Raw genomic sequence first — 24367 nt, forward strand, 5'->3', positions numbered from 1 at the left:
GGTGAGGATGAGCCGTATGATGCAGGCGCGGCCCCAAAAAAGAAAACAAAGAGGAAACCGGCATTTACTCCGAGACACCAGAGGACACTGGGCGGTAGCCTCACAGCAAAACCACTGGCAGAGCTACCGCCATGGAGGGGACATACCCGGCTCCAGCGTCGGCTCCGAAGAGGTCGTGACCCACACAAGGCCGGCACGGTGCCCACACAGCCGTTACACACCTGTTCCGACAGGAGCACCTGCATCTCCCAGATGAAGTTTAAATCTGCCACCTTGAAGTCGTTGTCTCGGAGGAGCCGCTGGGCAGCGGCGGCAGGCGATGGAAACCACCCTGGCAAGGGGGCACCGCGCCCCCCGAGCTCGCCCAGCCAGGCCGGGGCGCCTCGCGACTGTCTGAAGGTCGTGTCCGGCCCGCCTCCAGAATCCCGACGGCGCATGGAAGGTGCTGGACGCTGGCTGCGCCTTCTCCCTGGTACACTCACGAGACTCGGTGGCCGGGCTCAGCATCTTATAAGCGCCCACAGCTGCTGAGTCACCTGGGCTCCACCAACAGGGGTGCGGGAACCCCAACGTGCCGGCCACGGCCTCGGGAGGCCAGCACGCCTCAGAAGCAAGGCCAGACGGCCGTGCGGGCCCGGCGAGCCGCCTGGCTCCCAGAGTCTCCTAGTAGAGCTGACGCCAGCCCCCTCCTCCCACACGAGCAGGCCACTCTCGGGAAGGGCATGCCCGTGAATACAAGGGTCTCACAGACGCCATCGGCCGGTCCCCCTCGGCCACCCGAGATAACCGACCCGTCCCGGCCCGGAGGTTTTCGCTCCTTTGCTCCAGTTCCTGCTTTGCCTACAAGCCCCTAGGAGGGCGCCAGGACTCATTTGTGTCAACACAGCAAAGTAGTGCAAAACAATAAGTTTTTATTTGTTCACAGTTAACACAAGCAACTGCCTCGACATTCTAGAACATTCTAAGAAGGACAGCAAACCTTTTGATTCCAACTCCCGTTCACTAAGATTGTACCATTTTCTCTTGCAGTTCATTTATGGCATCTCATGTGGATCGTCTGACATGCTTTTAAGATCAAGGCGGGAAGGTGTAAACCTTTTGACAAGAGACGACGGTCTTGAATTTAGCTGAAAGCGGTCAGCCAAAAAAAAAAAAATCTGATTTTCACTGATGGGACCCCTTTTAACTGCAAGTTAGCCACATATGGTTGCTCCATGATTGAGTTATAAAACTAGACTCTTGTCTTAGCAAAATCTGTTCCTCAGTAATATATTTATGGTCCATAGAAGTCTTCTGAAAAGTGATCACTGATTCCTCCTAGTGCAAAGTGCCTGGCTGCCTCTTTGATAAGCCAGAGGCTCTGATGCCGGGAGCAGCGCCATCTGTACCCTCCTGTCCAAACACTCTATCGGGGGGGGGGGGGGGGGAGAAAGGGGTTGGTCTGGGGGTGTCAGACTTTCCAAGATCTATCCCAAGGCTCAACTCGGCTGTTTATCCCAGAGGCTGGACAATTCTGTGGCCCTGGGACGGGAAGGGGGAGAGCGCGCGCCTCTGCCTTCATGAAGTCGTTTCAGAGCCAAAAGCAGGTGTGGGCACAGGTGTTCGACCATCCCGGGCAGGCTCCCCTGGAGCTACAGACACTCTTCTCTCAGGTCAGAGAGCACAGACTGCAGGACGGTGTCTGCTCCCCCCGGCACATCGGTCATGGATAAGGAATGAGCCGCTCGGGGACAAGGATCACAGCAGCAGCCCGGGCCAGGCCCCAACCTAAGTTTGTTCTTTTACCTCTAGGGAAAAGCCTAAACAAGTGCAATCAATTCCTCTGCAGCGGCCCGGGGAAGGGGCAGCCCCACGGCAGGGGCACCCGTCCTAGGACTCTGGGTGTAAACAGACACACAAGCATCTCCAGACCGGACACACTTTTCCATACTCACTGCTGGTCAATTTCAAAGCACGTGCCCTGAAGGGTGCAAATGCCCAGAGTAAGATGTGCTTATTTGGGTCACCCCACAAGATAGCTCTCGTCCCCACAGGCTTCTCCCGGAACCACTCTGAGAGCATCTGCATGAGGTGGGGGGCACCTCCCCCGAGACGGCGGCTGGGGACCGAGTCTCCACTCTGCCCGAATCCCCCTCAGCCTAGCCCACACCTCTCCCACCTCACTGCTTTGGTTAGAAAAACTGCATCTTCACATAGTACTTTGTGTCACTTGTTCTGCAGTTCTTTCTTTCTGGCTTCAAGTGGTATGTTCTAGTTTTTGGTAAAAATTCACACTGGCCAGTCACAGCACTTTTGTTAGCGTCTACACAGAAACACCCAATTTTTTTATTCTCAGCCGTGAATCTGAACCTCTGTGCTCCTCGGAAACCCTCTCTCATCATCACGATCACCTAGTCGTCCTCTTCCCCACAACCGCCAGGGCTCTCTCTTTCTCAGCGGTAACACCCGAAGCAACACACGCTGTCGCAAACGGCGACGGCCCCATCTGGCGTTTTGTTTGCTGCCGTCCGGGTGCTGCCCAGTGGGGCCCTGGCCGCCGTGGTGACACATGGGTTAAACTTGCCAACTGTCAGTGGCTTCCGGGACCCTTTCCTGGATGTTAACAGTTACCCTTTAAGAAGAGTTCAGACTAGCTCCCCCTAAACACAGTACGGACCCCTGGCTCCCAGACTGGCTTAGCATTTCTCTCTCCGCTCCTAGAGCCTCGTGAGACCCTCAGCAGCTTATTCCCAGGGGGAGGCACCTTCCCTCCCAAAAACCTCTGCTGACGGGCGTGGCGAGGCCACGTCTACCCGCCCACCCGAAAGGCTGGTCCCGGCTCTCATCGCCAAAGGAACTCTTGACCCGAGACGTGAACTTTCCCTCCGACCTTTGGATTTCAGTTCATTTTCCTATTCATGACCAGCTACTTCCTCCACGTCCCCAGCTACGGTTTTCACGGACCTGGGACGGAACCCTGCCAAAAGCTTTTTTCCAATCCAAGGACACGCTCCACCTGCTTATTTCCTCGTCGTAGATTGGGGATCGCTCTCCACGGAAACCACGCCGTCACCTTCCTCCTGCCTCCCCACCCCCACGACGCTGTAGTGCATCCTTTGAAAACAAGCTTTCCCGCTGCCCCAGAAGCAGAGCCCGACTTCTCAGGGTCTGTGCCGACCCTGGTTAGTGTCTGGTGGGGGGGGGGGGGGAGAACAGACATGGACACTGGCCATGACCAGGCTTGCTCAGAGTGACTCGCGTGAGGCTAACCCCAACGTCTGTCCACCGCTCTGCTTAACCAGCCTCAGGACAGGCTCTGGTGGGACCATGACGGTGCTGCCGCCTCTGCCCCATGGTCCCCAGGCCTGAATTCTCTCTGGGAAGCTGATCTGTCACTATCACCTTCCATCCTTCAAAATGCTCACTGCAGCATCTCCCAGTGCCCTGCTGACTCTGGGCAGGTCTATCATTTTCAAAATTAAACCAAACCTTATTATTGACTCAAGTCCTTTGCAATAAAAAAAACCCTAAATTTTCAGGTTGGGTAAGTTTTTTCGCCCACACCCACAGCATGCCTAAGCTCCAAGGCCGGGGACTGAGCCCGAGCCTCAGCAGTGACCCAGCCTCAGCAGTGACGGTGCTGGACCCTCAACTGACGGCACCACCAGGGAACTCCTGTGTTGGATCTCACTTCAGCAGGACTCTTGCGTCCACCCCCAGCCTGGCTGAGTAAAACCCGTGGCCTCCTATAGTCCAGGGGAAGCTGAGTGCAACCCCTCTGGACCAGACCGTTGCAAAGCTGAGCAAACAGACGCCAGGGCTGGAGGAGGGGCCAAGGGCCCCAGGCACAGAGACCTGGCCGGCCCAGGAGCCTCCGGCCCGGGCCTCAGGCCACTTTACCACGCTGCCTCCTTCTCTGTATTTTCTCCATCTGCCCATTTAAAAAAACGCTTTTTTCTTCCCTCGCATCAGCCTCCTTGCTTCCGCCAGTTGTCAGGATGAGGGCTTTGACTGGGGCCCAGCGCCTCTGCTCTGAGGCGCACATCTCCCGGGCTCGGGAAGGGGACAAGCACTCAGAATGAGTCTTCATGGTTGTAATTTTCCCGCCTGAATTTGTTCATGTTTTCCTTTTCTAAAGAAAAGTGGACTAGACAACGAGAACGCATTTGCTTCTAGGCGCTCCTCTGGAAAAAGCGGAGCTGCACGTTTGGTGTCCCGACCACTCCACGCGGGGCATCCAGCGGCAACTGCCGGCGCCGTGCCAGGCGGAGGGCAGCCGGGCGATCCTGTCCCAAGGAGGTCTTCTGCCAGGACCACCAGGGTGACAGGGAGTCCCGTTATCTAGCTCCCTCTGGGTGGGATGCCAGGACATTCACTGCCGCCCTTTACAGAGGAGCCTTGCCCCTTGGGGGCGGGAAGCGCCCCATGCCGTGAGGTTCGTACCATGACAGTTTTGCCTTTTCCCTCTTCACGGATGCGCCCTTCCATCCTTTTAACTGAAAGGAGAGAGAGAGAGAGAAGCCAGGTTCTGAAGCCTGGCTCTTCCCACCCATCTCTCCCTGCCTCGGTCTCAGCGGGAACACGGCCACAATTCTTAGGCTTCTAGCATTTATTTCGGAGCACCTGCTGAATTCAGCTTCTCTGCCACCACCCATGTTCCGGCGGGTGTCCCCTCTCCTGAGCCTGTGCGGGCGGCTCAGAGGGCCCAGGGCAGTCAGCCTCTGCCAGCGCCCCCGGGCCCTGCTTTAATGCGCTGCCATGCAGCAGCGCCAGGCCCCTGAGAGTGAGAGCGGCTGTGAGAAAGCTGTAACCTTCTGGGGGCCTGGAATCTACTACAGCGAGGCAGCTCGCGGAGCCTGAGAAACTGTGGTCATGAAACTCTCAAGAAACTCTTTGGACCTTCAGAGCCTTTCTGCTGCAGTGTCACCAAGGCGCTGACATGAACCACAGATGCAGGGAACGCGAAGGGCGGCAAACAGACAGAGGTGTTTAACCACAAGGCTCAGCTGGCACAACCCTGCCTGGACGGGCAGCTCCTCGCCCACAGCACGTCTCTTCTCAGGTACCTGCTCACGTCCCCTGCAGAGAGCAGGTCTGACCATGCATCGGCCCAGGGTCAGAACAGGACCAGCTCCCGAACAAACGCCGCCTGAGTAAGGGGGTGGGGTGGGGTGGGCAGGGGGACAGAGCATTCCCAAGGGAGGAGGCCTCCACAGCGCCAGCTCCAGACTCACCCACAGCAGACCTTGTGCACAAAGAACTTTCTAGGAAGCTTATCAGAACCGCCAAAAGAACACAGGCCTGCAAACACCCTCGTTTTCCTAGATCTGCTGCTTTAGATGCTGAACTTCAGAAGCGGAAGCAGTGAAAAAGCCTCACGTGAAAGCTCTCTTGTGCAGGTGACAGGCTCTGCATGCCACTTCCTCCCGGAAAGGGGCAAAACCAGATTCACCTGCGACGCTACCAAATAGCTGGGCTCAGGGAGAGCCACCCCGGCCCTCTGAGCTCCAGGAAAGGAGAGCGCGGTGTGTCAGACTCAGAGAATGAATTTGGCCTCATATTGCACAGGTTCAAGGGGCGCAACCATTTAGGGGGAGGGGAGAAAAGAAAGCTGGCGGAGAAGGCACCCTGGCCCTCGCGTTCGCACACGCTGCCGGGGTCGTGAAAGAGAGGGCTCGGGGTGGCTGAGGGGAAGTTACGAGGCATCTCGACGCCAGATCCAAAAACCGTTCTGCGTTCGGTCTGCTGTCAAGAGACCTCCAGCCCACTTCCGGGGCACGAGCTGGCCACTCACGCCCTGGAAACAGGCACGCTTTGCACCGTGCGTTCGCACCGCCCGTTGCAGGCCGGCGGGAGGCAGGTCAGCACTGACTGGCCGTCAGCCTTGGCTGTGTTCGTGATGGCTCTCGTTGTAGTCCATGATGCGGAGCTGTCCGACACTGTCCGGGGGAGGGGGAGGCGGGTGCGGGCCGTCTAGGCTCAGGGCGGTCTTGGCTTCCACACCCGAGTCTTTGCCCAGGTCTGTCTTCAGGGTCTCAGAAAGGCTACTGCTGGGCATGCCGTCCTCATCGCACTGGCTCTCACTCTTATTACGAAATAACTCTCGAGCCCTCATGCCCAGGAAGCTCTTCGAGCTGGGGAGCGAGCCGGCCGTCGTGGGGATGCTGGTGGAGGGCTCGCCGGCAGCAGTTTCCCAGCGGCTGCTGAACGGGCCCGCCCTCTGGCTGGGAGGTTTCTCCGGGGTAGAAAGCTCGCTGCTGCTGCTGCTGCTGCCTCCGCCGCCACCCCTGCTCCCACTCCTGCCCCGGGTGCTGCCCGGTCTGGGGGGCTTGGTCTCCCCGTTGTGGCCAGAGGCCTCTTCGCTGTGCCCTGATACAGCATCCGAGCAGCCGTCATTACAGCAGTCCAGCCTGAAAGACACACCAGGGAAGGGGTTGGTGTGTGCGCTGCCGGGTTTGGGAGGCGTGGGATCACACCGCACACTCGGCCAGCCGGCGCTGTGTGCGAGAACAGAGGATTCGAACGGGAGAGCTCCTCAAGAGGAACCCCAGCCATGACGAGGGGTGGCAGGTGGCGATCCTAAAGACGACACCCCCGTGACCGAATCGAGTGACTCGGGGCCAAGGCCAAGGAGCAAGGGAAGACGGCTGGGCGTCTGGGGAACGGGGCCAAGGGCTGAGCCTCGTCAGGCCAGCCAGCCGCCTGCTTCTGACACCACGTGCCACAGCCCTCGCTCCCTCGGGGCAGCCTGACGACCAAGCCCCAGCCCCGGGTGCCGACTCTGTGTCCCTACCTTTCCTCTGCGGCTTCCGCTGCCTCTGCTTTTTCTTCTTCAGGGTTTTTCAGAAGGCCATCCTTCTCCAACCTGCCATATAAATCTAAGATCTCCAGCTCGAAGGCCTGGGTGATCCTCTTCTGAGCCTCGTACCTGCTCTCTGCGGCCTGCAGCTGTCCTCTGAAAGAGAAAGACCACTCCCGAATGTGGGAAGCAACACGCAACAGAACGCATGGCAGCAAAACCCTTTCCCTGCCAAGGTTACCTTGCCTGCAGCTTGACATCCTCTAAATATTTCTTCTGCTCCAAAAGAAGATGGTCTTTCTTGGCCAGATGAGATTCCAGTTCCAAGATCCGTTTTTGAGAGGTATCAAGCCTCTGACTTTGCTGGAGAACGTGGCTTCTGTTTTTTTCTAGTTCTTTCCGACACGCAGCTTTCATCATTTCTACTTCCTAGAAACAAACAAACAAAAAAGGGAACTGGAGTTAGTCCTTTCAGAAATTGAACACGCCATATCCACTTTGAAAAATCAGTGACAGAAGCTCTGAGAAAGGTACTTTATTAGCTATTGCTAGTTGGAAATAAAAACTAGAATAACTTGCAGTTGCTGCTATGGTCCAGTAGGCTAAAGATCCCGTGTGTCTCGAAGGCAGTGAAGATTTGATCCTGGGCCCAGTGCAGTGGGTTAAGGATTCCGTGTTGCTGCAGCTGTGGCGTAGGTCACAGCTGCAGCTCAGACTCAATCCCTGGCCCAGAAACTTCCATACACCTAGGGCACGGCCAAAAAAGGGAAAAAAAAAGTACAACTTTCTGGAAAGTAAGCTGGCGATAAGTACCAACCTACTAATCCTTCCCTAAAATCTATCCCTTAGGAAATCATCTGAATGTGAATAAATATTTTACACGAAAATAATCACCACAGCGTGATTTAGAAGAGCAAAAAATTGGAAACACTATTTTGGGGGGGAGGGCACAATACCCTCAGCATGTGGAAGTTCCTGGGCCAGGGACTGAACCCACGCCATAGCAGTGACCAGAGCCACTGCAGTGACAATGTCAGATCCTTAGCCCTCTGAGCCACACAGGAACTCCTAGAAGCACTATTAAATATCAGGGAAATAGTTAAGTAAAGTCCATCTTATATTTAATAGATTTTTTATCAGTAACAAAAGTACTGCTCTGGAGTTCCTGTCGTGGTGCAGCGGAAATGAATCTGACTAGGAACCATGAGGTTGCGGGTTCAATCCCTGGCCTTGCTCCGTGGGTTCTGGCCTTGCTCTGTGGGTTAAGGATCCAGCGTTGCCGTGAGCTGTGGTGTAGGTCACAGACGAGGCTCGGATCTGGCGTTGCTGTGGCTGTGGCGTAGGCCAACAGCTGTAGCTCTGATTGGACCCCTAGCCTGGGAACCTCCATGTGCTGCAGGTGCAGCCCTAAAAAGCCAAAATAAATGAATGAATAAATAAATAAAAATGAACGTACTGCTCTGTATTAGTAATAAGAGGAAAAGACTCTAAAGCCACGGGACTGGTGTGATCAACTACGTAGCCACCCTCACTCTGCAAGCAAGCCCGTGTCCAGCTACAACTTCGACACGGTGGCGTGTGCGTCATCTGTTTGCTTTTCTGCTCTTCTCCTCTCCTAACGCCGGCTGCGACAAGGCTAGAGACGCAGCCGAACGAGCAGGCTTGCTCGGGCCAGCAGCATCTGCAGACCAGGTACCCTGACAAGGACTGTCGGTCACGCCGGCGGACAGACGGAAACCACTGACCGCCCCGAGCAAGTATAACCCACCAACACTCAAAAAAGAGTGCAAAGGACATTTTTCTTTCTTCCTCTCTTTGTGGCTGCACCGGTGGCGTGCAAGAGTTTCCAGGCCAGGGATCTAAGACCTGCCACAGTGGTGACAACGCCAGATCCTTAACCCACTGAGCCATGAGGGAACACTGGAAAGGACACTTTCCTAACAAGTACATGCTGCATTTGTGTTCCGTGATTTTTTATTGTGGAAAAAGACGCATAACGTAACGTTTCCCACGCATTTGTTTTCCTAAGAGAGGTAATGAACCACATGGAGCAAGGAGGGGAGCAGGAATGAAGGCGCCCTCCCGCCTGGGAGATGACCTGCGAGCCCTGCGCCTCCCCGGTGACAACGGGGTCAATGTCGGCTCAGAACCGGGACCATGTGACGTGGCCGTTCCAGCTATGCCAGATGGCTCCGGACTTCAGCACAGGTCAGGCGAATACACGGAACCTCTGTCCCGCAGGATAGTTACTGGTTATGGACGAACTAGGAGCATCCGTACACCTTCACTAACCCTCACAGCCACTGCACGAGGGGCTCCACCCAACGCCTACCAGCCCTTCCCTATCTGACGCTCAGACACCCCCTTCTCCTCCCCACTTGACTGAAAAGACGAGTCCAGCTCCGGGTCCAGAGGCAGATCCTGCAAGCTGAAAGCAACAGCTGGCCAGGGATGGACGCCTGACGTGAGCTCAGCCAGTAACAAGGGTGTGCAGTCTGGCAGCGCGTCCCAGAAAGATCTAATGAGACAGACCTGCAGGGGGCGCGAAGACTTCCACCTGGGACCTGTGCTTTAACTGGGGCGTGCACTTTGCAAACACGGGCACCAAGAGCCCAAAGACAAGGCTGACAGGGTGGGCTGGGCAGGAGAGCGGAAAGAGGCCAGCTCCTTGACGCTGTCCCTAAACTGCCAACTCGAGCAACCTGGAACTCACCTGCCTCACTCCTTATGGATAAGCCGGTGAAGTCCTTCTGTGCTGCTGCTGACAGCCGAAGGTGGCCCAGCTGTCACCAGCCGGGACCAGCATGCCCACTGCGCGAACTGCGACACCAGGCCCAAGGAGGTCAGGCCCCAGGAGTCCAAGGGTTCCAACCAAAAGACAGAGGCCAACCCGCCCCCCACTTCTCGTGGGAGAGGAGAGGGGTGCTCCGAGTAAGCTTTGAGAGGTTCTCCAGTCCCTCAGGCCTCTTTTCCCTGCCTTCTCCTTCTGAGGCCATGACACTTCCAAAACAAGAGAGAGCTGGTTTCTAGAGAAAGTTCCACATTTAATATCCTTCTAAGGGATCCTGAACCTGAGAGGGGAGAGGCGCTGAGAAACAGGAGTAACTGTTCCCATGACTACATCTCTTGGTTCCAGGAAGACTCCCTACATTCGGGGGCGGGGAGCTTTATAAAGCCCAAGGAATCCTAAAAAGAAAGCCTATTCGTGATGGAGAAGTCGGTGGGAGGAAGCAGCGAAGCTTTTGCTCTTAAAATTCCATCCCCAACTCTTCCACTCCCGCTACCTGAGGCTATCTATAAAGTGACCCAGAGCTTCTGCCCCCACGCGTCGGTGAGGCGCTAATTAAGGAAAGACCATCCCGATGCTGGCCTTGTTGCCAGGACTGAAACACCGTCTGCAGAAATTAAACTCCGCATGACGAAGAAAAAACACGCATAGCAGCACGTGCCCACAGCCCTGAGAGTTACACGCCTAACGGGCCTGGCACCCCATGCCTTTTCTTCGTCGCTCTCTCCCTCTGAAGGGGTCCCCGCCAAGAGGAGGGAAAGACTTTTACGCCGACTCTGAACCGATCGGCATTAGGTGCTTTCGCATACATGGGACTGCAGTGCAAAGCACCCAACGAGGGGAACCGGCCAGTGGGGCAGCTGAGACGTGCCTGCGTGGCCGGGCCAGGGAGAGGCGGGACTAACTGGACCCCAGGGCAGCCATGCCATCTTTTAGGAAGCAATTCATAAAGCTATTTTCTCCAGCGGGCCACCAGTGGGCTGCATGGGTCCCAGGAGTGTCCTAGAGAGGGTGTGGCTCCTTGAGCCCACGTACCTTTGTAGTGTCTGAGTGCTTGTTCTGCAGTTGTTCCAAATACAGCTCGTTGACTTCCCCAAGGACCAAGAGTTGCCTGTTCAAGAACTCCATCTGCTGCTGGACGGACTCACTGTTGGAGAGCTGACCGAAACACAGCAACAAGCACGGGGAAACGTCAGACAGACAGCACCGGCCAGCGAAGGGGCAGTACCAGGGCACCAGCTAGGAGGACACGGTGGCAGGGCCGGGGCGGTACCAGCAACTCCCACGGTTTCATAAAGGCCACCCCTCCATGGCTGGGGGCAAGGAAGGGATCCAAGGGCAATAAAAATGGACAGACATGCACTTCAAAACTGTCCCTGTGCTGGGAGTGCCCGTCCTGGTGCAGTGGTTAACGAATCCGACTAGGAACCATGAGGTTGCGGGTTCGATCCCTGCCCTTGCTCAGTGGGTTAACGATCCGGCGTTGCCATGAGCTGTGGTGTAGGTTGCAGACGCGGGCTCGGATCCCATGTTGCTGTGGCTCTGGCGTAGGCTGGTGGCTACAGCTCCGATTAGACCCTTAGTCTGGGAACCTCCATATACTACGGGCGCGGCCCTAGAAAAGGCAAAAAGACAAAAAACAAAACAAAACAAAAACTGTCTCTGTGCCAAGAGGAAGAAGTACAGATGCTCCACATCAAAAGTGGCCACCCCAGGACACCCAGGGAAGATGGGTAGGTGCACAACCACCAGGGCAGGGACACAGCGGTCGGGGGACAAAGCCCCAGGGAAAAACCACCAGTTTGTGAGTAAGTGATTTAGAGAGAGTGCAGGGAATCCCAAAGAGGGGGATACAAAACCTGACTTCACATTTATGTAAACAAAATATTAAAAATGAGTTCCCAGAGTTCCCACGTGGCTTAGCAGTAACAATCCCGACTAGTGTACATGAGGACGTGCGTTCAATCCCTAGCCCTGCTAACTGGGTTAAGGATCCACCGTTGCTGGGGCTGTGGCGTAGGCTGGCTGCTGCAGCTCTGATTCAAACCCTAGCCTGGAAACTTCCGTATGCTGCAGGTGCGGCCCCAAAAAGACAAAAAAAAAAAAAAAAAAAGAATGAGTTCCCAGGGAGTTCCCTGGTGGCTCAGGGGACCAAGGATCCAGCGTTGTCACTGCAGCAGATGGGATCACGGCTGAGGAATGGGTTCAGTCCCTGGCCTGGGAACTTTTGTATGCCGTGGGTGCAGCCAAAAAGACAAAAGCGTGCCCAGGACACACAGAGACTGGGGCCGAGGCTCGGTGACCCCGGCAGGGGACCGGGGGGCAGGGGCCCTGTCCACATGACATTTACGAGCACCCAGCCCCGCCCACTTGATGTCAACAGCATTGAGAACATCAACCAGAAAGGTCTCCAGACATTGCCCATGTCCCCGGAGGGGGCGAGCAGCAGCAGCAGCAGCAGCACTCCCTGTCAGGAGCCCTGGCACAGACGCACAGCAACCCGCGCGTCCTGTCTGGAGGAAGCCCGGCAGCAGCGGGCGGCCTGGCCCGGCGCCCTCACCTTCTGAGACACCTGGCTGAGCTGCAGCTCGGTGTGGCACACCTTGCTGTTGGCCTTCTTCAGCTCCACGCGCAGCTCCGCGATCATGTTCCTGCAGTCCTCCAGCTTCGTCTGCCCAGAGAGGCGAGCCAGGGGTTACCGGTGCCGGCGCGCAGGCCCACAGAGAACTGGGAGAGCCTCGCACTTCCGCTGCTCTACCATTCTGGGCCCACCGGGTTTAAAACTAACCTCTTAGGTGTAAAAAGTAAGTTTCAGTTAATTTCTGAGGTCCTGACTGATTAACAAAAGGAAAAAAAAAGAGAGACCTTAGATCTGCAATTGGCAAACTGCATGCCAAAGGGCCCCAGGGCTACACAGCAGGCTCGCGGGGAGCTGCGGGACTGGCTTTAAATTTTGAGGGACACACAGTGACATCTGTTGGCCCGCACGTGAACTACCACCTGGAAGGAGCAGCACTGCAGTTACCAGGCGTGCTAACCCCGCAAAGCTGGCTGTGGTGGGGGCTGTGATAACCACACCATGAGAAAGCCAAAGGCAGACAGAAAATGAGGGCATCCGGTCTCATCTGACTCCAAGGTCCGAGACTCGGCAGTGCCCGACAGCATCTGCAAGTGACTGTGGTCCTTCGAAAATGAAACAAAATCGAAAAAAAAAACGAATGTGTGCATCTCACTTGCGAACAGCCTCTAAGCTGTGATGACCGAGATCCTCAGCTGTTTGGATCTACTTAATGAGCAGAACTGCTCAGGGTTCCTTCCGGCTCTGGAGCACCGGGCAAAACTCCTAAAGTGCTAAGAACACTGTGAACCGAGGGAGCTGGGGACCCTCTAAAAGGTACCTGCGGTGAAATCTACCTGCCGTGACTTCAGAGACAGCCAGGCGCGCTCTCGGCCTGTCCTGGCGGCTCTGCCGGGCGCTGCGGTTCGCACCTGTAACTCCTGGCTCTGGTTGTAGAACTCCTCCCGGTCATGCTGCAGCTGTCTGATCTGGCTGTGGAGCTGGGCGACCACCGTGTCTCGCTGCTCCTGGAGCTGGCTGTATCTGGCTTGCTCTTTCTGCAGACACACCTTCCATATCTGGATGTCCTTCTCTTGTAACTTCAACTGGTCTTTCTAGCGGAGACCAAAGACGCCATCATTTTAGCTGCCTTACGGCCTGGGCAGGCACGCTCAAGTTCAAACGTAAGCTGCAGGTGTTTCATCGCAACACTCACAAGCCACCCTCAGCCCTGACAACGGGCCCAGACTCTCCCAGCTCACTACGGTCTGCCCTGGCTTCTGGTCAAGGGTTTCCAAATTCCACACGAGCAAATGGATCAACAGTCGCTTAAAGAACTTTTCTCAGCGATCACCTCGCTCCTGATCCTTCCAGAGGTCCTAGACCACCAGCGCTCAAGTAAGTGGGTGCTACCAGCCAAGGTCACCAGAGTGAGTGTGACTGACCGCGGGCTCAGCCTGCGCCCGCGCCGACCAAGGGCCTCCTGTTCACCACAGCAGCTCACAAGGAGAGGCTGCTGCTACTGCTTTCATTTCCAGGATGAGTAACGGAGGCTAAATTACTTTCCTAAGGTACCAAGGAGGAGAGCCAAGGTCAATGCCCAGGTCCGACTGGGTTCACTGCCCTACAAGATTCTGCCACAAAGCTGCTTCTCGTACAGCTGGGTTTACATCTGGAGAAACAAAATCACTTTCTGACTGCTACCCTCTTAGCCAGTCACAGACCAACAAACACCAAAAATCACTCGTCCCCACGGGTTCCAACAGCTGCAAGGGAATTCAGGGCTCTGGCCGTTCACATCTTAAGCTCAGAGATGACGTGACCGGCCAGGAGCCACACCAGGGAGCCGGGCCGGGGCTGAGAGCTCTGACCTCGCCCCGCGCCCCTGCGCCCCCTCGCCCCCCCGCGCCCCCCTGCGCGCTCACCATGGCAGCGTTGTGCTCCTCCAGAGCCGCTGCCCTGATCACCTTGCGCAGGAGCCGCCTGTTCCGGAGAGCGTGCTGCTGCCTCTTAAAACGCTCATACAGTAACTGGTTGTGCAGTAAAAGCAACTGGTTACGGAGGGTGCGGACCTCATCTGAGGGAGGAGAGCCTGATTTTAAAGCAGAGGGGTGGCAGAGACGGCTTTTACACGGTGTTCCATCGAGCCCCACCCACGGCCTGTCCGCTTAGGAAACACTTGGTGAAGACACCGGCCGCTCACTCTACGTGATCACGAGGTTTCCAGCCCCGGGCACGCGCTGGGGGGTAGACTTTACTCCCCAGCCTCGCGTAGAGGACTCCACACAGGGTTATCGTGTAAGCTGACGCTGGGAGAGCCTCATTACCTTCCCACAAACCTCGACGACCCCTCCTCTGGCTGCGCTGGCCTCTCTGCCCCGGGAGCTGCCCTGCAGCGTTTACTTCACCTGGTTCCTTTCTAGGGAAGCCTGGCATGAGCGCCGCACGTTTTGCTGTTCTCAAGCACGCGGTCCTCTGCCACTTTCCAAAACTAGGAAATGCTGACTGTGCAACCCGTGAGGCACTCATCGGCCAGGTAGGTAACCCGGCTGGAGCAGCAGCAAAGGGGGGTGTCTCCTACAGCGCTCCTCCTTCAAGGACAGAAAAGGCAACAAGCAAGCAGGAGCCCCAGGCCTGGAAGGGGGCTCACGTAACAACCGTACCTCCAAAGTGGGTCCAGTCCACAGACTTGCTGGGTAAAGATAACCTAGGAAAAAGAGTTTGAGCAACAGTTACTGATCTCGCCTAGAAAAGTTCATCAGGACTTGTCACTGCAGGAACATTAGCTCGCTTCCTTGTGGTCAAAGAGCAAAGGCATGAAAAGCTATCCACGCAAAGTTCACCGGGGGCTGCAGCAGGTGGAAGGGCCAGGCCCCCTCTGAGCGTGACCAAGTCACCAAAGTGGAAAGGCCCCCATTCCGAGCTTACGCCGCAGCCTGGCACGTTGTCGGCTCTCCAAGGCAACCGAGGGGTCAAACACTGAGCCCTGCTCTCAACCCATGGGGAGCAGCTCTCTGTTGAGAAGCTACTGTCACCCAAGCTTAAGGAGGAGGCAGGTCATTTACCGAGTCTCTTACACTCAGCTTCATTCAAAACAAGATCTTAAACCTCACAGTCTCCGTCAAATCCCACCTGAGGTTATTCCACGGAGGAAAACGAGTGGTCCCTAAGAGCCTGCCCAGGAATGGCAGCACTGAGGGTGAGCAACTGCCTCCCCCACCCCCCAGATCACCTCCGAAAAGTGCAGTGGGGAGTTCCCGTCGTGGCACAGCAGAAAGGAATCCGACTAGGAGCTGTGAGGTTTCGGGTTCGACCCCTGGCCTCGCTCAGTGGGTTAAGGATCCAGCGTTGCCCTGAGCTGTGGTGTAGGTCGCAGACACGGCTCAAATCCAGCATCACTGTGGCTGGGGTATAGGCTGGCAGCCATAGCTGATTAGACCCCTAGCCTGGGAACCTCCACATGCCACGAGTGCGGCCCTAAAAAGCAAAAAAAAAAAAAAAAAAAAGGAAGAAAAGTGAATAGAACAAGGGTTGACAATGGTGTCTCAGACGGGTTCCTAACCGCGTGCGAGGGCGGGGGAAGGGCCCGGCCCGAGAGCCCTGAGCTGGCACTGAAAGGCTGATGATTTTCTCTTCCATCAGGTGAACCGTGTCACCGAAACAGAACAGCACATTGGCAGCCAGAGGAGACAACCCGCCCACTACCCTGGGTTCTTCCAACACCATAGCCTCGCGCTAAAATTTTCGGAGAGCAAAGGCGAGGGCGCTTGGGCTTCCTCACAGCACGCTGGCACAAAACTGTTTGCGGATAAGGCGCGCGTTTTCAAGCGGCACGTTGCAGAAGAATCACCTGAGTTGAACCAGCCTTTGCAGAGGGTACACACTTTGTGTGTGTTCTGTAACAAGCCTCGGACCAGGGGACATCTGACGAGGCAGAGGGGCAGCTGCCTCTGGGAGCGCGTGAGGAGTAAGTAGTGCTCGCAGCCAGCGGGGTGACAGCAGAAGCTGACGGAGCAGGGGGCGCGGCGTACCTGCTCAGCTCCTTGCTGTGCGCGTCGGCCCCCTGCTGTATTAGCCTGTCCAGCACCTCCACGGGGGAGGCCGGGGGCACGCCGTCCTCCTCCGCGTGCCCTTTCACCTTCTTCAGCAGCTCCTTGGTCTTCTTGCTGACAAAATGATGGGCAGTCTTTGGCAATGCCACCTCAAAAAGGTGGTCGTACGGGGGAGGCTGCCCACTTCCGAAGCCCAGGCCCCTCTGGGCTGGGACTTTACAAGGGCTGGGGGTCAGGATGCCCGTCTCCAGAGAAGCCTGGCGCGCCCTGTCGGCCGCAGGGCTCTCCTCGGCGCCCCCGCAGGGCAGGTCGATGGGGGTAAAGGCTTGCTTTGGTGTGTCAGGCCCCAGCTTGTCCAGGGAGGAGTTTAAAGGCTCAGCGTTGGCGCTGGTGCCCTGAGTGCCGGAGGCGGCTGAGTGGGTCTTCCGCGGGCAGCCGGGGAGGCTGTCCCGGTAGAAGGGAGAGTCGAAGCCTCCTCGAGGAACCAGGGGCTCGGCGTCGGCGGGCGTGATCTCGGACAGCTCTCTAGATATTGCCGCTGAGAGGAGGGGGCGATGAGAGACACGGCGTAAGGAGGCCTCCCGGGCAAGGCCGGGCAGTGCGGGGCTGCAGGCTGCCACGTGCCCCCGAGACGCAGAGATAAAAAGCAGCAGCCCTTCCCCTGGCACAGGCCTCAGAATAAAACTCCCAACTCGTTCCCCCAAAGAAGCCCAAGCCTGTGCATGCGGACGCTAAACCCGGGTTAAGGGCAGAGGGGCTCCATTAGCTCGAGGCAAACCCCACAACAGGCCCAGAATTCCGCGCCTGTTACCTTCTTCTTTATCTTTCTCCACACTATCCTCTTCGGAGGCCAGGCCCCCTAAAAACCCTGGGAGGTCACTGAGAGGCACAGAGCCTTTGCTCCCGGGGAGCTCTTCTAGAGAGAAGCAGAGACAGGGCACATCAAAGAAACACACAGGCAAAGCCCGTCGCGTGAGACCGCACGCGGTGAAATGAGAGAGGCCCGCCAAGACTCTGCCGCTGAACCGGGAGGGCCGGCAACGGCTCTCCTGCAGCCACCGCGGAGCTGAGACAGTAGCGGCATCTCACTAAAGGACCCAGACGACGCCCCAGAAAACCAGGTGTTCCGTTCTTACCATCTCAGAGAACAGATAAAACCACGGTTGGACTAGCTCAAAACATAAGCACCGAAAAGCTTTTTTGGGGATGCTATGATGAGGTGGGCGATGAGAATGAGTGACACGTCTCGTTATCTCTAGGCTCCAGTGTTTTGTGGGGTTCCCGAACTCCCGTTTCCACAAATAGCCCCTCAAGAATCAAGCACAGTCCACCGTCGCCCAGAGTTTTACCTAATCCTCTGTCGTTCGGAAGATGGTGCTGTCTGTGGAGACAAGGCCTTGCAGGGTCTGGTCTCTCCTCCTGAAAAGACAGGTCCACTTACATCACGAGGCGGAAAATCGTGCACGTTCTCTAACGTAAGAGGAACATGCTAAACAGGAGTTCGCAGGATACTGTTCCGTCTCAGGACACGTACTTACAGACTATCCAGAGGCTCAAGACCTTTTGGTCGACGTGGTTATACCTAACTGACAGTTACCATGTTAGAAATGAAAATAAAATATTAAAAATATTTATTAATTCCCTTAAAAGATCAAGCCCAATACCTGTAAACAAAAATAACGTATTTTTATGAAAAATAACAATCTTTCCCAAAATAAAATTAATTTAGCAAGCAAAATTTAAACTACATTTTTGCAATCTCTTTAATATCTGGCATAATCAAAGAAAGCTGGATTCTTTTTGGTTGGTTGGGGTTTTTTTTTTTTTTGGCCATGCCTACGGCATGCAGAAGTTCCAGAGCTAGAGATCAAACCCACACCACGGCAGTGACCCGAGCCACAGCAGTGACAATGTCAGATCCTTAACCCACTGAGCCACCAAGGAACTCTGAAAGCTGGATTCTTTCTGCAGCCAAACTGGCGGCATACGGAAGTTCCCGGGCTAAGGGTCGAACTGGAGCCCCACCCGAGGCCTACACCACAGCCACAGCAACACCGGATCCAAGCCGCATTTGCGACCTACGCCAGACCCTCAACCCGCTGAGCGAGACCAGGTTTCAAACCCGCATCCTCACAGAGATGATGTTGGCTTCTTAACCCGCTGAGCTCCCGCAGACACTCTGACAGCTAATTCTTGTACCTTCCTCTGCTTGGCTGTCGGACGCTACTCTGGCTAAAGTGAATGAAGACAACGCTAGGCCCCATGGACAGGAAAGGACCTTTCAGATAACGGATTACCGTCTTTGAAATTACACCAACACCTGACAAGTGGTAACTGCTTTGAGGCTGATTACCATGCAGACTCTGAGACCACGGAATTCACGCTCCACACCACGCGAAGCTCCACTGGTCTACCCTGGACCCTGAACACATCTCCCTGTGCGTGATTCCACGACATCCCACACTGGGCAGGCAGAAGACTCATGAGTTTCTTCTAAGCGTTGAAACATTTCCTCATACAGTAGCAAAAGCTCAAATTATTAACCCAGCATCCCAAGACTTGACAATCTCATCATAAAAGACTTGGGGAAGCTACTGAGCTCATGGTGGCAGGTACCAGGTTTTTAATATTCTAATTTCACCTTTTATCACTGGCAACAAATACCGTCAGTTGTTTATCTTAAAGTGGCAGACTCAGTTTGACACTGAAGAAACTAACTGCCTGCCAGATACTCAAGTCTGAACAGCCATAGTTTATCAGCCACTTGTTCTTTCAAATAAAACTGATGCTTCACGAAAAAAAGCAACGAGTCCAGCTCTCAACTTAAACCATGGCACAGGTGTCTGAAACGACCACCACATGGTGCTACGGGGTCCACCTGCTTTACGTCTGTTTCCTACCTCACCACAAGCAATAGTGAGCGTATGTGTTCCTTCTACAGAACTCTCCGGTTGGGTTCTTTGGGGGGGTGTTGCTTCGTTCCTCCCGTTAAACTGAAAGAACACGTCAAGGAAGAAGAACGTGATGCCTCCTGACCTGTACCAAGGGGCCAGATGCTGTAACCGCCACTGTTTCTGTACCATGAATACAAATACCAACACAGTAAAAAGGGCAAGCACGCCCTTGGTTCTACTGTGAAAGCAGCTGTGCCCTGGCAGATTCCCTTAAAGGGTTCTGGGATCCCCAGGGTCCCCAATCGCATTTTGAGAGCTGCTGGTTCGTCTACTTGCAATTGTTCTGATTCAACCCATTACATTTTAGGTCAAAATTCTATTTGGCATAAAAAGCTTCCCAAAGCGAGGCTGCAAGCAGGCCACTGTGCTTGGGCAGGGGCAGCAGACCAGCCGGGGCATACCTTCTTGGGGGCTGCGGCTGTGGCGTGCGAGAAAGAAACGTGCACGAAGTCGTCCGAGTGGCAGGGTGGGGCTGGAGGAGGGGAGGTGGCAGGGGTTCCCAGAGGAGTTCCTTTTCCACCTGCTCCGAGACAAGAGCAGAATACACACTTTCAGTCTAATGATGAGAAAAACTGCTGAAACTTTTTTCCGCCTAGCTATTACTGCCGAGCGAGAAAGCTGCTGGAGTTAGCTTCCCGGGACCTGGATCAGCCTTTCTTCTTTTAGCTTCACGGTACCTGCTATGTTCTGAGAGCTCCAGGGGTTTGCGTGCACTGCCAAAAGGTTTACCACAGCAAGTGGCTCTCCAGCTCACGACGGAGTCTGAGAGAAGGCTCCTTATCATGAAAGGCAGGCCCCAACCAAGCCACCAGATCTAACTGGACACCTACGTACCGGCTGTACCAAAGACTTTACTGAACGGGTGGGACACTTCGGGTGGGACGTTTCCAGGAGAGGTTGGAGGAGTGGTCATCCCACACGCCACGGACGGGCTCCAAAGAGCAGCCTGGGGAGGTGAGAAGGCACGTCAGCCATGAGGAACCAACACCAACGCCCCCCGAGCTTTATGCCCACGACCAAAGGCCATTTACTTATTTATTTACTGGCCTCACCCGGGGCACACGGAAGTTCCCGGGCCAGGGATCAAACCTGCACCACAGCTGCAGCAAGGCCATGTCCTTAACCCACGGCACCACAGGGGAACTTGCCCAGCGGTTTTTTTAGGGCCACACCCCCGGCATATGGAGGTTCCCAGGCTAGGGGTCCAATCAGAGCTATGGCTGCTGACCTACACCACAGCTCACCCCAAGGCAGGATCCTTAACCCCCGAGCGAGGCCAGGGACCAAACCCGAGTCCTCACGGATACAAGTTGGGTTCGTTAACCGCTGAGCCACAACGGAACTCTGCCCAGTGGTCATTTTAAATTTAGCCTTTTCAACTGGAAAAAGGCATCTTATTAAAGCTTTATCAGGAGATGTGGCGCTTCTTCTTTTTTTTTTTTCTTTTCTTTCTATTTCTGCTTTTCAGGGCTGCACCTGGAGCACACAGAGGTTCCCTGCTAGGGGTCGAATTGGAGCTGCAGCTGCCGGCCGACACCACAGCCCCAGCAACACTACCTTGCATTTTCTAAGTCTAGACTCCAAGAGAAACCCCGGTGGCGGCAGTAACATCATGCGTCCTTCCAACCAGCTCCTGAAGTGAGCAGTGCCATTTTCCCACCCACACGCTACATCCTGACCCGAACAGTCAGCTTCACCAGCAAGCAGAGGAGAAAGCAGGCTCGCTGCTTGACACCATACTTGTGGCGGCTCGGTCAACAGCCGTGTTGACGGGGAACTCAGAGTCTGAGGTAGCTGCCCTGGCGTGTTTAACAACGTCAGCCGAGAAGAGGAGTGAGGGGTAGAAGTCGTACTCCCTGCAACAGAACGGAGAGACCAAACACGGGGTCAGGGCGTGGCTCTCGACGGTCCTGACAAAACCTTGCGGGCCTCCAGCCCGTGAGGACAGTTAGTTCTCTACACCGACCACAGCTGACCGACTCCTGACGTCCCTGCGGACAAGGTAACACCTGAGAAGTTCTCTGAGTGCCCTTTGGAAATAAAGCTCCGTGAAGCCTGATGTCTAGTTGAGCTGCAGGATAACTTGAAAAAGCACTTGGAAATGTGGAATGACAACATATAAGAGATAAGCCTAGACTCTACATGAACCCAATTCTGAACTGTCCAGGTTCATTCAAAACTGTGTCCATGTGAGAGCCCAGAGGGGCTCCCTAAAAGTGTCGGAAAAGTAGGAGACTCCCTCATGAGCCGGGCCAGCAGCCCCAGCCTCTAATCCATTTCCTGTGGTAGGTGTTGAAGACACCGTCCGAGACTGCACACCAACGAGGACGTGAGACTTATGCAAATGAAACTTGGAAGAGAAATTAATCGGCAGAAAACGGAGGCAAGTTGAAATTTCAAAGCTTCGGGAAAAAATTCCTAGGAGCTGAACTACTAAGTCCTATTCTAGGAAAAGAAGAGCAAGTCAACAGAATCAAACGATGCTTCCCAGAGACAAAGGTCTCAAGCAGGGAAGTCCCAAAGGCACTTTTACCACAGCTATCCTGTGTGTCCGCACAGGAGCCGGCGGCGACATCGGCCGAGCGGTGAGAAAAACGGGCTGAGATCTGGTGAGACACAGAATAGCCATCTTCGTATGAGGCTTCCGTGGGGTCCAGAGAGATTTTGGCACATTCTATCACAACATCATGGGTTTCCAATCTCTTCCACCTGTAAAAGGCAATCAAAGCCAAGAAATGCACATTATAATCCATTGAATCAAACCAGCAAATTCAAATTCTTTTTTGTTTTTGTCTTTTCAGGGCTGCACCCGTGGCCTACAGAGGTTCCCAGGCGAGGGGTCAAATCGGAGCTACAGCGGCCAGCCTACACCACAGCCACAGCAACACAGGATCTGAGCCACATCCTCAACCTACACCACAGCTCGCAGCAACTCGGGATCCTTAACCCACTGAGGGAGGCCAGGGATCGAACTCTCGTCCTTATGGATACCAGTCAGGTTCATTAACTGCTGAGCCATGACGGGAACTCCTGCCATCAAATTCTTAAGAGTGCTCACTCCCTGCCAGCCCCTGAACTATGATTAGCGAAGCACAAGGCAGAACCTCGCCAGCCCAAGTATTCATCAGCACTGCTGTGTACAGAGTTAACCATTCCTTTTACAAAGCTATACCTTCCCTACTGAAAACGACTCTATCAAGTTACGGAAAGAATCTGAAATAAAAATCCCATTGACATTAAGACGAGGCACAGCCTCAAAAGAGAAAGCAAATGACGCAGAGCCGTCACCAGGGGAAAATCTCCTTTGAAACAAAGATAATCAAGGAACAGGGAGACCTGGAGATGGCCAGGCAGTGGCGGCTGATCTGATGTCTCCTACCAGTGCCTCTGTGTCCTGACCCCTCCCTCGACCAGACACGCAGCACAGCAGGTCGCAAACCTAGAGAAAGCTCAGGAGGCTCTTTGAGGAACTGTCTAAAGATGTGCTCCAGAGCTCGGCTTCCAAGGATTTAGCCTATGGAAACAGACACCCATCGAGATGGACGCCACCACTCAGGACAACTCGTAACAGAAAGAAGAAAGGAAATGAGCCCAAGTCCAACCAAAGAGTTATCATTCTACAGAAAATTACACCACCACGAAAAAGTACGCTCCTGCTAGATCAGTGGTGGCCAGGAGGGGGAGAAGGGACTGACCAGCAAGGGCAGGAAAGGACTTTCTGGGCAATGAACCGTTCTTTCTCGTGACTGTGATTTCTGTCAAAACTTAAGAGCACTGATAAATTTTATTGTATGCAAACGCTATCTCACTAAAGTACTCCAGCAACAGCCGAGGCCGTGAGTACCGGTCAAACAAAAGATCAAGTGAGCGTGTACATTCCGAATGCCAAGACCAGGAGCCTCTTCCCACCAAGCGGCCTCTTCCCTCCAGGAGTAGCCAAACCCTTGCCAGACAAGAGACCCGGAGACCCTTTTCTGAGAAAGTCTGACCAGCCCCTGCTCCGGAGGAAAACAATACCGACATCGGTGTCTCCGCCAGATGCTCAGATCACACTCGGAAGCTCGAAGCCAACAAGCCCTGCCCCTGTGAAGACAGCTTTTCAGGGTCCTCACCCAAATATGAGATTAGCAGATCTTTGCAGAGAGCCCCCCAAATTTAAAAAGACCAACACAAAAGAGTAGTTGACAGGAAACAAGAGTTCGTAGGGAGAAGAAAACCTATCCATCTTATCAAAACCACAAGAGACTGCATCCGTGAAACAAAAACAGGCTACTACAAAAGGAGCACTCGGAGAACTAAGAAAAGCTCTTAGGTAGTGAAAACGGCTGGCAGAAACGACGCAGTCACAGAAGGACTCAGAGCCAGAGACAGGACATCTTCAGGAAGCAGTTTAACAAAGGAGTGGAGAGAGACAGGGCAGCAAAGACAAGCAGAGAACCACTCCAGGAAGCCCCAGTCAGAATACAAGGAGGAGTTCGAGAAGGAAAGACAGAGACAGTCGAGGAAAAGAAATCCAGATCAAAACAATTGAAGAAAACGTCCCAGAATTTAAAGACAAGAGCTTTCCGACTGAACCATGGGAACAGATGCATACCAAGGCACATCCCTAGGAAATTTCAGATTATGAGAATGAAGAGAAGAGAGGACACACAGATGCTCAGAAACGAGGATGTCTTTGGACAAGCAAGGGGCCAGTGGAATAATGCCTTCACACTGCTGGATGAGAATGACTCCCAGTCTAGAAACCTATCCCCACAAAAGACGGTCTGCTGTCTCTCAAAGCCACCAGAGGATATGTCCCATGAAAACAAGAGGAAACCAAAACAGAAGGCAAAGGATCCCGGAAGTGGGAGAGCCTGCACAGGAGAGAGGCAAAGAGGAGCCCTGGGAGAATGAGACAATGGTCATGTACGCGGCACGAGGACACCGTGCTCGGGTCCGAACAGACACGAGAGAGACAGGGGTGCTGCAGGCCACCGCTAGAGCTTCTGCTGCCACCACACTATCTTTCGGAGGGTCGGAGAGTCCAGGCGACCGTGGCCTAGACAACTCGCTAGTATTTAGCTTGTGTGGGTCATGCACTGATGAAATTCCTACCGTGCCTCCTCTGCCTGGATCAGCTCAGGACCTTCATATTCCATCCCACGGAGGGAGTCTGCTCTGATCTTGGAATTCTCGCTTGGAAGCCACAGTGAGCTTGGAGCACACGCCGAGCAAGAGGCGGCCTCCCTCTGACAT

General features: G+C 54.8%; 1 protein-coding gene across 6 annotated transcripts in view; it reads right to left on the minus strand.

The window, feature by feature from the left end:
• Window positions 1–891: 891 nt before the first annotated feature.
• The window catches only part of TSC1 (TSC complex subunit 1), a 49442-nt gene continuing 25966 nt past the window's right edge, over window positions 892–24367 (minus strand). For all 6 annotated transcript variants that reach the window (XM_085000173.1, XM_085000192.1, XM_021070814.2 and 3 more), the window contains exons 9-23: window positions 21663–21838; window positions 20870–20985; window positions 19964–20075; window positions 19531–19649; window positions 17525–17594; window positions 16987–17091; window positions 16155–16713; window positions 14787–14830; window positions 14049–14215; window positions 13056–13238; window positions 12127–12237; window positions 10602–10724; window positions 7020–7207; window positions 6773–6934; window positions 892–6389 (exon numbers count right to left, since the gene is read on the minus strand). In XM_085000173.1, coding sequence (XP_084856299.1) covers window positions 5858–6389; window positions 6773–6934; window positions 7020–7207; window positions 10602–10724; window positions 12127–12237; window positions 13056–13238; window positions 14049–14215; window positions 14787–14830; window positions 16155–16713; window positions 16987–17091; window positions 17525–17594; window positions 19531–19649; window positions 19964–20075; window positions 20870–20985; window positions 21663–21838 — 2767 coding nt within the window. In that variant the 3' untranslated portion in view covers window positions 892–5857. The remainder of the gene's footprint in view (window positions 6390–6772; window positions 6935–7019; window positions 7208–10601; window positions 10725–12126; window positions 12238–13055; window positions 13239–14048; window positions 14216–14786; window positions 14831–16154; window positions 16714–16986; window positions 17092–17524; window positions 17595–19530; window positions 19650–19963; window positions 20076–20869; window positions 20986–21662; window positions 21839–24367) is intronic.

Source organism: Sus scrofa, chromosome 1 (genome assembly GCF_054392235.1).
Source record: "Sus scrofa isolate SSC_HxYL_T2T_F1_AM1 chromosome 1, Sscrofa_HxYL_maternal_Yorkshire_Landrace_v2.0, whole genome shotgun sequence".
Classification (NCBI taxonomy): domain Eukaryota; kingdom Metazoa; phylum Chordata; class Mammalia; order Artiodactyla; family Suidae; genus Sus; species Sus scrofa.